The sequence below is a fragment of the Anas acuta genome, chromosome 12 (assembly GCF_963932015.1).
Source record: "Anas acuta chromosome 12, bAnaAcu1.1, whole genome shotgun sequence".
In the NCBI taxonomy this organism is placed as follows: Eukaryota; Metazoa; Chordata; class Aves; order Anseriformes; family Anatidae; genus Anas; species Anas acuta.
In genome coordinates this window covers 9,702,226-9,713,880 of record NC_088990.1, presented here as the reverse complement: position 1 = coordinate 9,713,880, position 11,655 = coordinate 9,702,226, and the positions used below count along the sequence as shown (strand labels likewise).

At 35.7% G+C, this 11,655-nt stretch overlaps 1 protein-coding gene across 1 annotated transcript in view; it reads left to right on the top strand.

The window, feature by feature from the left end:
* Positions 1-11,655, top strand: part of EFL1 (elongation factor like GTPase 1) — a 70,624-nt gene that overhangs the window by 306 nt on the left and 58,663 nt on the right. The window contains exons 2-11 of the mRNA XM_068695214.1: positions 17-118; positions 780-847; positions 1,026-1,110; positions 2,700-2,833; positions 3,454-3,591; positions 4,387-4,601; positions 7,084-7,207; positions 8,094-8,170; positions 8,298-8,434; positions 8,874-8,996. Coding sequence (XP_068551315.1) covers positions 28-118; positions 780-847; positions 1,026-1,110; positions 2,700-2,833; positions 3,454-3,591; positions 4,387-4,601; positions 7,084-7,207; positions 8,094-8,170; positions 8,298-8,434; positions 8,874-8,996 — 1,192 coding nt within the window. The 5' untranslated portion in view covers positions 17-27. The remainder of the gene's footprint in view (positions 1-16; positions 119-779; positions 848-1,025; positions 1,111-2,699; positions 2,834-3,453; positions 3,592-4,386; positions 4,602-7,083; positions 7,208-8,093; positions 8,171-8,297; positions 8,435-8,873; positions 8,997-11,655) is intronic.

Below are 11,655 nucleotides of genomic sequence, written 5' to 3'. Positions count from 1 at the left end.
GCCTCTGCCTTCACAGGGGTACCAGCCATGGTCCTGGCCGGCGCGGGGAGGATGGCGGAGCTCCAGAGGAAGACGGCGGGGATCAGGAATATCTGCATCTTGGCGCACGTGGATCACGGTGGGACGGGGGATGGGGGTGGTTTGGGAGGTGGTGAGGTGTTTGGGGCGCTGTGGTTGTAAGCAGTACGTCTTCGTGGGTTCGGCTTTAAACCGGCGTGATCCTGACGCTGAGAAGTACATTTTGTCTGTTGCACGTTAATTTCACCCTCCTGCAGCTTGTCCTTTAAGCACTGGAGTATTTAACAACTTGAAACAGCTGAAGGTTTTCCATTTTGATGTTGCCAAGTGACGGCATAAATTAAATATGTGCATGCATTTGGTGGTCTATTTCTACGTCTATTTAGTGGAAGTGTGTTACAGAGGTGAAAATAATAAATTTTTGTTTTATGACATCAATCTCTTATCTAATTGCATGATACGTCATGGGTCTGAAGTACGGTTTGCTATTTCATTTACTTCTCTGATCATAGCAGGTAAAGGCACACCCACTCTGAAAAATAAATTTGTTGGCACCTAACACGTGAAGTTGAGTCACTTGATTTTTTTTTTTTTTTTGTTATTTTGTATTTTCTTGGCTGTTATTAATGTTGGTGGAACACGAGATGTTGATGAGCGGTTCTGTCTTAGAACACAAGATGTTGTCAGCATTTGTGGTATTGTCACATCTTTTTCAATTGTCTGTGTTTATTTAAATTAAGTAATCTATTTTTTGTTTTTAGGTAAAACTACTCTAGCTGATTGTCTGATCTCTAGCAATGGAATAATCTCTAGCCGCTTAGCAGGAAAGGTAAAGTTACGCTCTCATTCTTAACAAAATTCTGGTGTGTGTGTGCTGGGATTGTAAATAATCTACTCCTAGTCTTGCTAAACCTTATTTTCTTGCAGTTACACTCTTTGACAGTTGATGAGTAACTTTTAAAACAATTCCACAGATTTATCTCCTGTTCTCTTGTTTTTGTTCTCAGCTTAGATACCTAGACAGTAGAGAAGATGAACAGATCCGAGGAATAACAATGAAATCTAGTGCAATTTCATTGCACTATAAGAAAGGTAAATTGTTGATGCTGGCAAGTATAAACTTTAATATACTTTTTTGTTTTTTTTTTTTCCCTGCCTCTTCATTGTTGCTGCTGAGATCTTTTTCTCTGCAACTTCTGTATCTCTCAGTGTTAGGCCATTGTTCTGCAAAGACTTAGGCATGTATTTGACTGTTAGCCAAGATGATAAAGCTCTATCGCAGTGTTAGGAAAATGGTTTTAAGCATTTGCAATAAGGAAGAAAAGAGCTGCCAGCTGGATACTTACATGTACTCAGTATAGTATTCTGTGGCTTCTGATTACTATATTTCACAGTTTCATGAGCTTCAAAATTTAAGATCTGCTGTTAATGTTTTCATAAAGGGCGTAATTTCAGTTTTGTGTGTTTTTGTGCTTAAACCACAATAACTAGCTAACTTTGCAGTGTAGAACTTAAGTCAAATTCTCATATTTCTAAGTGGAGGCAATTAGAAGAGTTGTCTTCTTTTTTTTTCTACTTTACATCTGAATCTTAATGTTTGATCTTAAGACTTAAAATACTGTCAGTTAAAGTCAAGAACTTCCTTCAAAAACCAACAATTTTTTAATGATTGTGCGCAATCTATTGTGTACAAGATTTTCACTATACTCCTATTATCAAGATGCAAGTTATACTCTGCTGTGAATTGTTCAGAGGGTTTTATATAGCGTAGCTATACTGACTCTATGTTCCTCACCAGTTTTACTCTCAGCTAGGTGAATCATAAACATGATGAATACATTACTCACAGGCTTATGCAAGAAAAAAAATTGCATGAAGCTTAAAAGCCACCATAAGTCATCTTACTATCGTCATTTCAGCTACATACGTTTATAAAGCATAGTTGAGATCAGTGATCTTCCAGCTAAGCATTGCAAGCTAGGTCTGTTTTATCATCGTCTCTGAAGTGACCTTACTTTACTAGTTAGAACCTTTTATGTCTGTTGTTTTTCTGTTTTACTGAAATCTAGATTCTAATATAAATTCTTAAACAAGAAACTTAATTTCTTTTTATTTTGGTTGTGGCTGATGGTAAATACAATTAATTCGTAAAATATTGACTGGGGTCTCTTCAATAAGCAGAAGTTTAGAGGGACAGTAGTTTGGAAAGCATTTGAAAAAAACTTATTAATAGCTTATAGATGATTTTATACTGTGGAGTCATAAGTGTGTTTTATTAACAAAATCTCAAATTCTGAAATAAAACGTTTTACTAAGAGTATAGGATTTACTTTAATGACAGTCTATTCTGATTTATCCTTAAAGTGCAGACTGTGGGGAAGTTCTCTGTGCTTTTGCTATTGATCTATTTGCAATGCTGCTACAAGCTAGTTCTGTTTGTTTTGAAGGTAGTTGGACATTGAAAGGTGAAGACTGGCATTAAAGAACGGTGAAATTGAAACTGCTTAGGCATAAGCCACTAGATATTATGCTGCTGCAATCTTCCTGGTCTATTTGTACTTTTTCTTATGCATAATAGTTACTGCAGTTTTCGCCCCTAGAAATTAATACTAGTTTAGCACAGTATTAACAACGTGGCCCAAATAAATAACTGTTCTGAAATATTTATTGTTTGATCCTAGGTGATCAGGAGTATCTGATTAATTTAATAGATTCCCCAGGGCACGTGGATTTTTCTTCAGAAGTATCTACTGCTGTCCGACTCTGTGATGGTTGTATCATAGTGGTGGATGCTGTTGAAGGAGTCTGTCCACAGGTGAAATAATGTATATTAAATTGAGAAAAAGGGTAGTGAAGAGCGAGTAAGCAAACCAGAATTGCATATATGTCTTAAGTATATAACGTAGAAATAAAAGATATGCTGCTTTAAGAAGCTTGGAACAACTTCTAATAAATTATAGGGCACTTGAGGTCTGAAAGAGGGTAGTTAGTTTCCTGGTTTTGCTAGTTAATTTCATGGTACAGCTGGTGAGTGGGTGTTAGGATTGAAACAGTGAGTATATAATTTTTCTAGTAATAGATTATTTGTGTGAAGAAGAAATAAGTGTATTAAGGTAAATTATTTAGTAACTTTATGTGTGCTTATAGGGCAATGAAAATGGGAAAAATAATGCAAAATAACATTGAGTTTGTTTTATTCGTGACTTGATTTTCTAAGGAGCGTGAGCTTTTTTGCTATTAAAATACTTTATGCAGAATACTAATATTTAACACTATGTACCATCAAAGTCAAATGATAAGTTGACATTCAAATCAGAACCTTATTATACGTTTAATTAAATTTTAGATTTAATTGTTATTCATTTCAACATTATATGTCTTGTGGTATCAAGCTTTCTGTAATGGATTTTTTTTAAACTCTTATTTTCTTATTAGACTCAAGCAGTTCTACGGCAAGCTTGGCTAGAAAATATTCGTCCGGTATTGGTGATAAATAAAATTGATCGCTTGATTGTAGAGCTCAAGCTCACCCCTCAAGAAGCATACTCGCACCTTAAGAATATCTTAGAGCAGGTATTTATACCATAGCATCATGTTCACAAAACAGATTTTGCCGTGGGTTCCCCATGCCTTGTCTCCATTCTTGAATTTAAAGAGACTAATTTTCAGTGGCTTACAGCTGGAATAAACTTGGCACAGCAGAACCAATTTTTCTTACAAGAACTACAATATCTAGTCTAATATATTTTATTTCTAGTTGGTTCTGAATGCACTTGATAGAGAAAATAGAATCAAATACCGCTTGACAGAGAGTCTGTCTTTTTTAAGAGATAGTGTGCTGTTTTGCTTTGTTGCATTGCTTGAACTGGGGATAGACAAGGAATGTCTTTAGATTATTCTTGATAATAATGGATTTATGCAGGGATTAAGTTAATTTGGAGGCAACTAAATCGCCTTCAAACTTTTTCAAGAGTTTTTAAACAGTTATCTATGTGGTTTTCCTTTGCTCTCTTTGTTGTTTACTTGATGGCAGTAATATTTATATTTCATCATTCCCTGTTCTGAGAAACAAAGTGTTCTCCGTATGATACTCTATATCTGATTTGATCTTGACATGGCTGACTGATCTGTGTAACACACAGTGCCTAAGCTGAAATGCTGGTCTAATCAGACTCCCCTTGTCTTCAAATGGACAGGATTAGATACACAAAGTCCATGTTTTAAATTGTCAAACGAATCACAAGTGCACTAGTTGTTAAAAGAACAAAGAAGTGTTTATATTTTGGAGGGTGGAGGTATTGCATTTTAATTGCAATTGTTATGAAAGAGTGACCAAATCTTTGTATGTTTTTATATACCCTTCCATAGATCAATGCAGTCACTGGAACACTCTTTACCTCTAAAGTCTTAGAAGAAAGAGCTGAGAAAGAAACAGAAAGTGAAAATATTTCAGACGCAGCACTTGGAGATCAAATTTATGACTGGAGTGCTGGACTGGAAGATACTGATGATTCCCATCTCTATTTTTCGCCAGACCATGGAAATGTGGTGTTTGCCAGTGCAATTGATGGATGGGGTTTTGGGTAAGTATGGTACCTAGTTAATGCCCTTTTTGATTTTTTTAAATTGATTTCTGCAAGTAATCTCAAATTTAAAGAGTTTTGAGCTCCTTTGTATTTCTAAAGATTTTTGTCAACGTTTTTTCTGTGATAAGCAACTTTTAATCTGTCTATTCTAATATACATTAATGTTGGACAGTTGAAAAAACTGCCAGCTCTGGCCTGTGGTTTGGAGACCTGTGTTATTCTTACACACCAGCTGCTTAGCCCACTGTAGCATTCAGCCTAGCCTGGTAAACTTTGTGTGTTGTTAATTACTTATGTTCAATATGCTTTACCAGACTTGGCTTAAAACTGCAGCAGTGTAAGAGCTGTTTCGAGAGTCAGCTGGAACTTCCAGCCACAGGGCTGGTGATGTTTGTAACAAGCCTAGAACAGGCAGCTGGCATCAGGGCAGCTGTTTCAGCTGTTCAATTCTGCCCAATATAGTTTTGGGTCACAGCATTACTGTGGTCTGTTGTTTTTTTTTTCTGAATCAGATTTTGTCTTGCATTTGAAATTGTGTTTGTTTTTAAGTGCTTATGCTTATCAGTCTTAATCTAGCTTTTTTCCCCATTATTTTCCTCATTCAGGTGCATTTTTTATCTTCTTTTACCTAATATCTTTGTTTCAGCAGTTACCACTGCAGAGATATTTAAGTAAAATTAAGAAACAGGGAGCGGAACAATTTCAGAAAATTACCAGTACTACTGTATCTGAGTTTGTGATCAGTTCTGGTTTTCAGTCCTGTTCTTGGTGATTAGTTTTGAAGGGCAGTATGCTGTAGTAAAGATTACATGTGTTCTGATTGCTGGCCGCAAGGTGGAGTCCTTGTCTTCATCATGACTATATAATTAAAAAGATATACTCAGTAATACAGTATGTCTTTAATGTTGCAAAACAAAAAAGGATTAAAACTTGCATTTAAAGTTCACTGAAGAGTTTGAAATTAACTCAGACACTTCTTATCACTGCAGGAAAAAGGAAAAATAAAATAAGTAACTAATTTAATTATCTGCTATGAATAATAATGTTTTTTTAAAAAAACAGCGTATAAGTTGTGTAAAGGAAATTGAAAGAAAACCTTGAGATTCTTGGAATATTCTTCAGTTTGAAATAGACTTAGTTGTAGAAGATGAGTGAAGGCAGACATTTTCATCTCTGAAGGCTAGAAGAGTTTTATCAGATATGTTTGGTGGTCCACACACTTTATGGGAGCAGAGAGCTTTGCATATGGTGCCCGCAGCCATAACTGGGCAGTACTACACAGCACTGCACGTCCTGAACTGTTGTGCAGTATGTTGATACTGAAAATACCACGTAGTAGCTGCTTTCTGCTTCCCTACATCTGGAATGACTGTATGACACAACATCTTCCTCCTTGTATGACACAACGTCTTCCTCCTTCCCTGCACACCCCGTTCAGCTGTGCAATACAGCCCTTTCCCTTCTGTCAAAATCCCTGACATTTCTCCTTCAGTTTAAGAGGTGTCTCTAGCTGGAAAGAGAGCACACTAAACATACGGCAGGGAGCAGTGTAATTGTTAGTGTATTCAGAAGGTGTAGAAATGTGTATACCTTTTAAGGAAAGAAGTTATCAGATTGGCTAAAGAAGTATGTGGCTAAATAAATCTCATAGGTAATTTTTAGGTGTGTAGAAATATGAGACCTCTGGATTTCAAATAAGAGGTTATCAAATATCATTATTATGCAAATAGAATTGTTCCAATTGTGAACAGTCGTGTATATTTTTGTTTCTGCATGCATGGGATGAAGATATGTAGATTTTTTTTGTTACTGCTTGTTGAATATATTCAGTGGGGAGACTGCAGAAGCTTCAAAAGTCCTTCTTTAGGTCCTAAGCAGCCTACTTATATTAATTCATGGGCTCCAATGGAAAACTTTTAATATTACCGTTTCTGTATTATTTTATGGGCTAGACTTGATATTAAAGCAATGCTCTAAACCACAAATGCCTGAAGTAGTTAACTTTAAAAGGAATTGCTATCATCTGAGGGCTGAAGCGTGGCTAGAAAGAATACTTAATTTTTAATTTTTTCATTTTTACCATTCTAGTCACAGGTAAAATGCATTAGGTAACCTCTTTCATAGAGTAAGTTTGAGAGTCATGACTTCAAATACTTGAAACTTTTGTTTTGTTTTGTTTTATTTTTACTGGGGGAGAGTAGTACACGGATATTTATTTCATTTAAACAAATTCAGTCTTCAAGCTGACTTGAAACAAAACAAAAATGTATAACTGACATTTTTAAGCTGTTGTCACTGAATGTTTTTGCAGGCACAAATGTTAAAAAATAGGAACTAAAGAGAAGGTAATTGGAAAAGTGGGAGCAAAACGAAGACTTGAGATATGTATGATTTTTGTGTAAGCTGTCACTTGTTTAGGCTGATAAACACCTGTAAACAACGTTACACTTTTATCAAGTTGCTTTTTGTTTTCTTGCAGCATTGAGCATTTTGCAAAATTGTACAGCCAGAAGATTGGAATCAAGCCTGCAGTGCTTCTAAAGACTTTATGGGGAGATTATTACTTAAATACAAAAGCAAAGAAGATAATGAAAGGTGATCAGGTAGGGCAGTTGTCAGGAATATTACGTGTGGTTTATTTAGTTTTACTTTTTTTTGTCCAACTCATCATTTTGTGGTTTGAGAACTGATCGAAGTACCTGTCTAGTCAACATTTGTGGAAGCATAACGTTACTATGGCAGCCTTAGAAATGAGGCCATTCAAAAACAACCATTCAAAGGGTACAGGAAAGAATTCTCATCCAATTTATAGCGCTCACCATTGCTCTTAAATCTCTCTGCTCACAAAATAAGAGGCATTCCAGCTTCAAGGATTCAGGATAGAGTGAAACATATGAGATGAATGGAAGACTAGCAGTGTAGGAACCTGAGGAGTGAGTTGGCCTCTGTCATCTGATTTGAAGAGTGCTTCAAGAGCTAAGGATTTAGGATTTTGGGGTTTAGCTGAGGATTTAGGATTTAGAAAATAATTTGCCTTAGTGAGGCCCCAAATTGTAATTGAATGCTGTACTGAGGTATTGGCCTGAAGACTGCTTCTCTCTTGCATAAAGTGTTTCTACCACTCAAAGTTAGAGGGCAGGACTTCCTCTCTTTTCATGTAATGATTTATTATTGTTTTGTTTTTTTTAAGAGGTGGGGGTTAAGTGGTGATAACTGGGATCAAGATAGACATGTTCCATATTTTCAGGCTCTTTTTCTGAAATTGAAACCCTTGTTCTGCACTTTAAAATTCCATGCTTATTTTGTGGCTTATAACATCATTTTTATTAAACTTTTGAAGTAGGAATTGTGTAGAAACAGGCAACTGGCTTGATTTTGAATGAAGGTTTTACATGCTTCTTATGAAAACGATTGGTTATGAGTGCAGTCTTAAGCTTGTTGTAAAAGCAAGGAATTGCTGAAAATTAACTAGTTTTTTTGTTCTGCTAGTCAAAAGGAAAGAAACCTTTGTTTGTGCAGTTGGTGCTTGACAACATATGGAGTCTATATGAAGCTGTTATGAAGAGGTGAGAAGATTCTATGAAATCATGGAATCATTTTCTATGTGCCGTGTTGATTTTTGAAATACTCAAACAAGGAATGTTATAGATTCTTGTTATGCATTGCTAATGTGGTTTGTATTTTCCCGTACAGAGACAAAGAAAAGATTGAAAAGATAATCACCTCTTTGGGATTGAAAATTGGTGCACGGGAGTCACGGCATACAGACCCCAAAGTTCACCTTAATGCCATTTGTAGCCAGTGGCTACCAATATCTGATGCAGTCCTTTGTATCCTTAAGAAAGATACAACTTTTTGTTCTATTGGCAGTTTGTAGACTTGGAAGAGTGCTCACATATTTCCGTTTGTGGTGTGTTATGATTTTCTTCTATTCATGTTTATGCCTACACTAGCTGGACTGATTTTCGCAGTCATAGTATTAAGTTACATATCTACAGTTTGTATTCTATTTCAACCAACTTCATGCTTAAACATCCACCTTTTTGTTAGGAAAGTAATCTATGAAACTGGAAGTATTTTAGCAATACTACTTCTATTACATAGTTTTATGTACAAATGTTAGTGACAGCTGGATTTTAGCTGTCGTTGATGGCAGTTCATGCATGATACTGTTGATTTAGGGAAACAGATATTAAAGACGTTTCCTTTTATTTGTATTCAGTAAGGAAATATAAACAGATTCTTTATGTCCTTAGCAATGCACTTTAGCCATGGTGTGTAATAAACTTCCCAGTCCTCTTGACATCACTGCAGAAAGAGTGGAAAAATTGATGTGTGTTGGAGCTAGAACTTTTGATTCTTTACCACCAGAAACTCAGGAACTGAAAAGTGGTAAGTGTTCGTCCATTAACATTAAAGTTATTTCAATCTTGGTTGTTTTGTTTGTCTTTGGATCATAAGATGCGTAGTAACCTCTACTTAGATTCATTATTATTTTACCTGTAGTAACATTGATGTTTATCAATGACATATCATAGTTGTATGTCTTACTTTTATTCTTTGTATTTTTCTTTAATCCCACATGTTCATGGATTTTAGACAAATGAAGCTGCAAATGATGTAAAGTCTAAGATTTGGACTTGGGATTCGGGGAGGTTATAAGGTTAATACTTGTATTTAGTTCTAAGCAGCAGAATTCATTGTGGAATTCATTTCAGCCTAGAGAAGAGGAGATTGAGGGCAGGCCTCATGGCAGCCTGCAGCTTCCTCACGAGGGGACCTGAGGGGTAGGCGCTGAGCTCTGCTCTCTGGTGACAGCAACAGGACCCAAGGGAACAGCATGAAGTTGCAACAGGGGCAGTTCAGACTTGATGTTAGGAAAAGGTTTTTCACCAAGAGGGTCAGGCAGTGGAATGAGCTCCTCAGGGAAGAGCTTATGGCAACAAGTCTGCTGGAATTCAAGAACCATTTGGACAGTGCTCTCAGACATAGGGTTTTATTTTTGGGTGGTCCTCCATGGAGCCAGGAGTTGGACTCGATGATCCCTGTGGGTCTCTTGCAACTCAGGATATTCTATGACTCTAAGATTCTAATTGAGCAATAATAGAATGCTTTACTGTCTTCTGTGCTAAAAACATTTATTATTAGCCAATAGGAACTTGAACTTAGGTTTCATATTTACAAGTACATCGGTTAACTAGGTACCAGGTTCTAGTAATCTAAAACAAAAACATTATTTTTTGGATTTATTGCGAATTAGCTTATGTACTGAAAATTGCTATTAGAAGTAGTAAGATGTAGTCTAACTGTCACTTCAAACATTGTCATTAAGTATTTCATCTACATTTTCATAGCTCAAGATATAAATTGATTTCTTAGTAATTTTATAACATACAAGAATGAGAAAAGATTAGCAAATAAAGGTAAGACCCAAAAGACTTCCAAAGCAACAAATGTATTTCATTATCTGGAATGTAAAATGAAGGTACAAACTCCTGTTTTAAGGATTTTAAGTTTTGCCATTGACTTCGCTGAGATCAGGATTTCATGCCCAGTTCTTCCTCAAGAAGGGCTTCGCAGTATATTCAGGTGTTACACTGAACATTGGGATGTCTGTAAGCCCAAGTAGGCAAATCTGCATAGTAAGTTTGTTAATCACCAAGTCCCATGCTACAAAATTTTGAGACTGGGAAGACCTATGTAAAATAGCTTTTCTACAAGCAGTAATAGAACTATTTATAGGCAGTAGTGAAAATAAACTAATTGTACTGAATGCAGTAAAGTTCATAACATGTTAATATTCTTTTTTTCTATTTGTGTATTATTTGTAAATAAAAACTGTGTTCATACGTGTTGGTCATAAAAATTCTGATGCCTTGAAAAGAAGAACTACTGACTTTGTTTTCCTCAAAGACAGATGAGAGCTGTTGAAGCTGAACTAAGTATTCAGCAAAATTGAAAATCAAAGTTGAAACTAATGATGCTGATACATTATTAGTCAAGTGGTGAACAAAGCTTGTAATTTTCCAGATATATGTGGTAATCTCCTCTATAGGGTTGGAACTTCTGTATAAAATGATATTTTTCCCTCAGATTCAGTAGTCTGAAAAAGAACGTTCCTGTATGGTCTTTTCAAATAGGTATGTAGGGGGAAAAATAGGCCTCATGTGTATTAATTTGTTTTTCTGAAAATTGTATTTCTAACTGAATGTGCTTTATAGCAGAATGCATTTTTGCATTTTGTTTTAAGGTAATGAATGTTCTTGGGTACTTCAAGAATTAGTTTAATAAAAATTAGGAGAAGATAGCACGCTTAAGCTAGTAACAGTTGAAAGGATTTCTGAACTTTGGATGTGTAATAAAAGGTGTTTATAGAACAGTGTTTAAAAGAGAGCTTTAAGAAATCTAAAATGATGAGATGTCAAATGCCAGCTTGAGATGTGATTGTCAAATTGACAGGCTGATAGGAATTGTTTCTTGGGGTGAGGAAACAGATGCTTTCGTCCTTCACCAAAGTAAAACAAAGGTTGTATCCTTCAAACAGTATAGAATATTCTATAAAGTCAATTAGAAGAAATTTGTCTCCATAAATTTAGATTTTACTGTGCTTGGTTATGAAAATAAGGAGTACATCTGTGGTGGTTTTACCGTACTGGGCAGCTAAACCCCACAACCCAATACAACATCACATTTTAGTGATGAGTACCTTGTTAATTCTAAGTTGCAGTCTTTGCATAAGCACTTTACAATATATTCTTTTCATAGATAATATAAAAGGCAGAAGAGAAGAGGGCAGTTTCTATAAAAGTTCTAAATGGCTTTGTGTTTGTTTGGGATTTGATGATGAGCTCCAGGTGTGATGAAAAAATTGTTGATGGGAATTTCCTAAATACTGAATGAGTTTTATGTGGATCGTACAGCATTTGAGAAAGATCCATTCTTGTAGCTAAGTTGCTGCAATTGCATGAAGACATAAGTGTCTAGACATTTGTAGGACTTCAGCCTTTAATTTGAAATGAGGAAGAATACTTTGAGGCACTGAATGAATAGT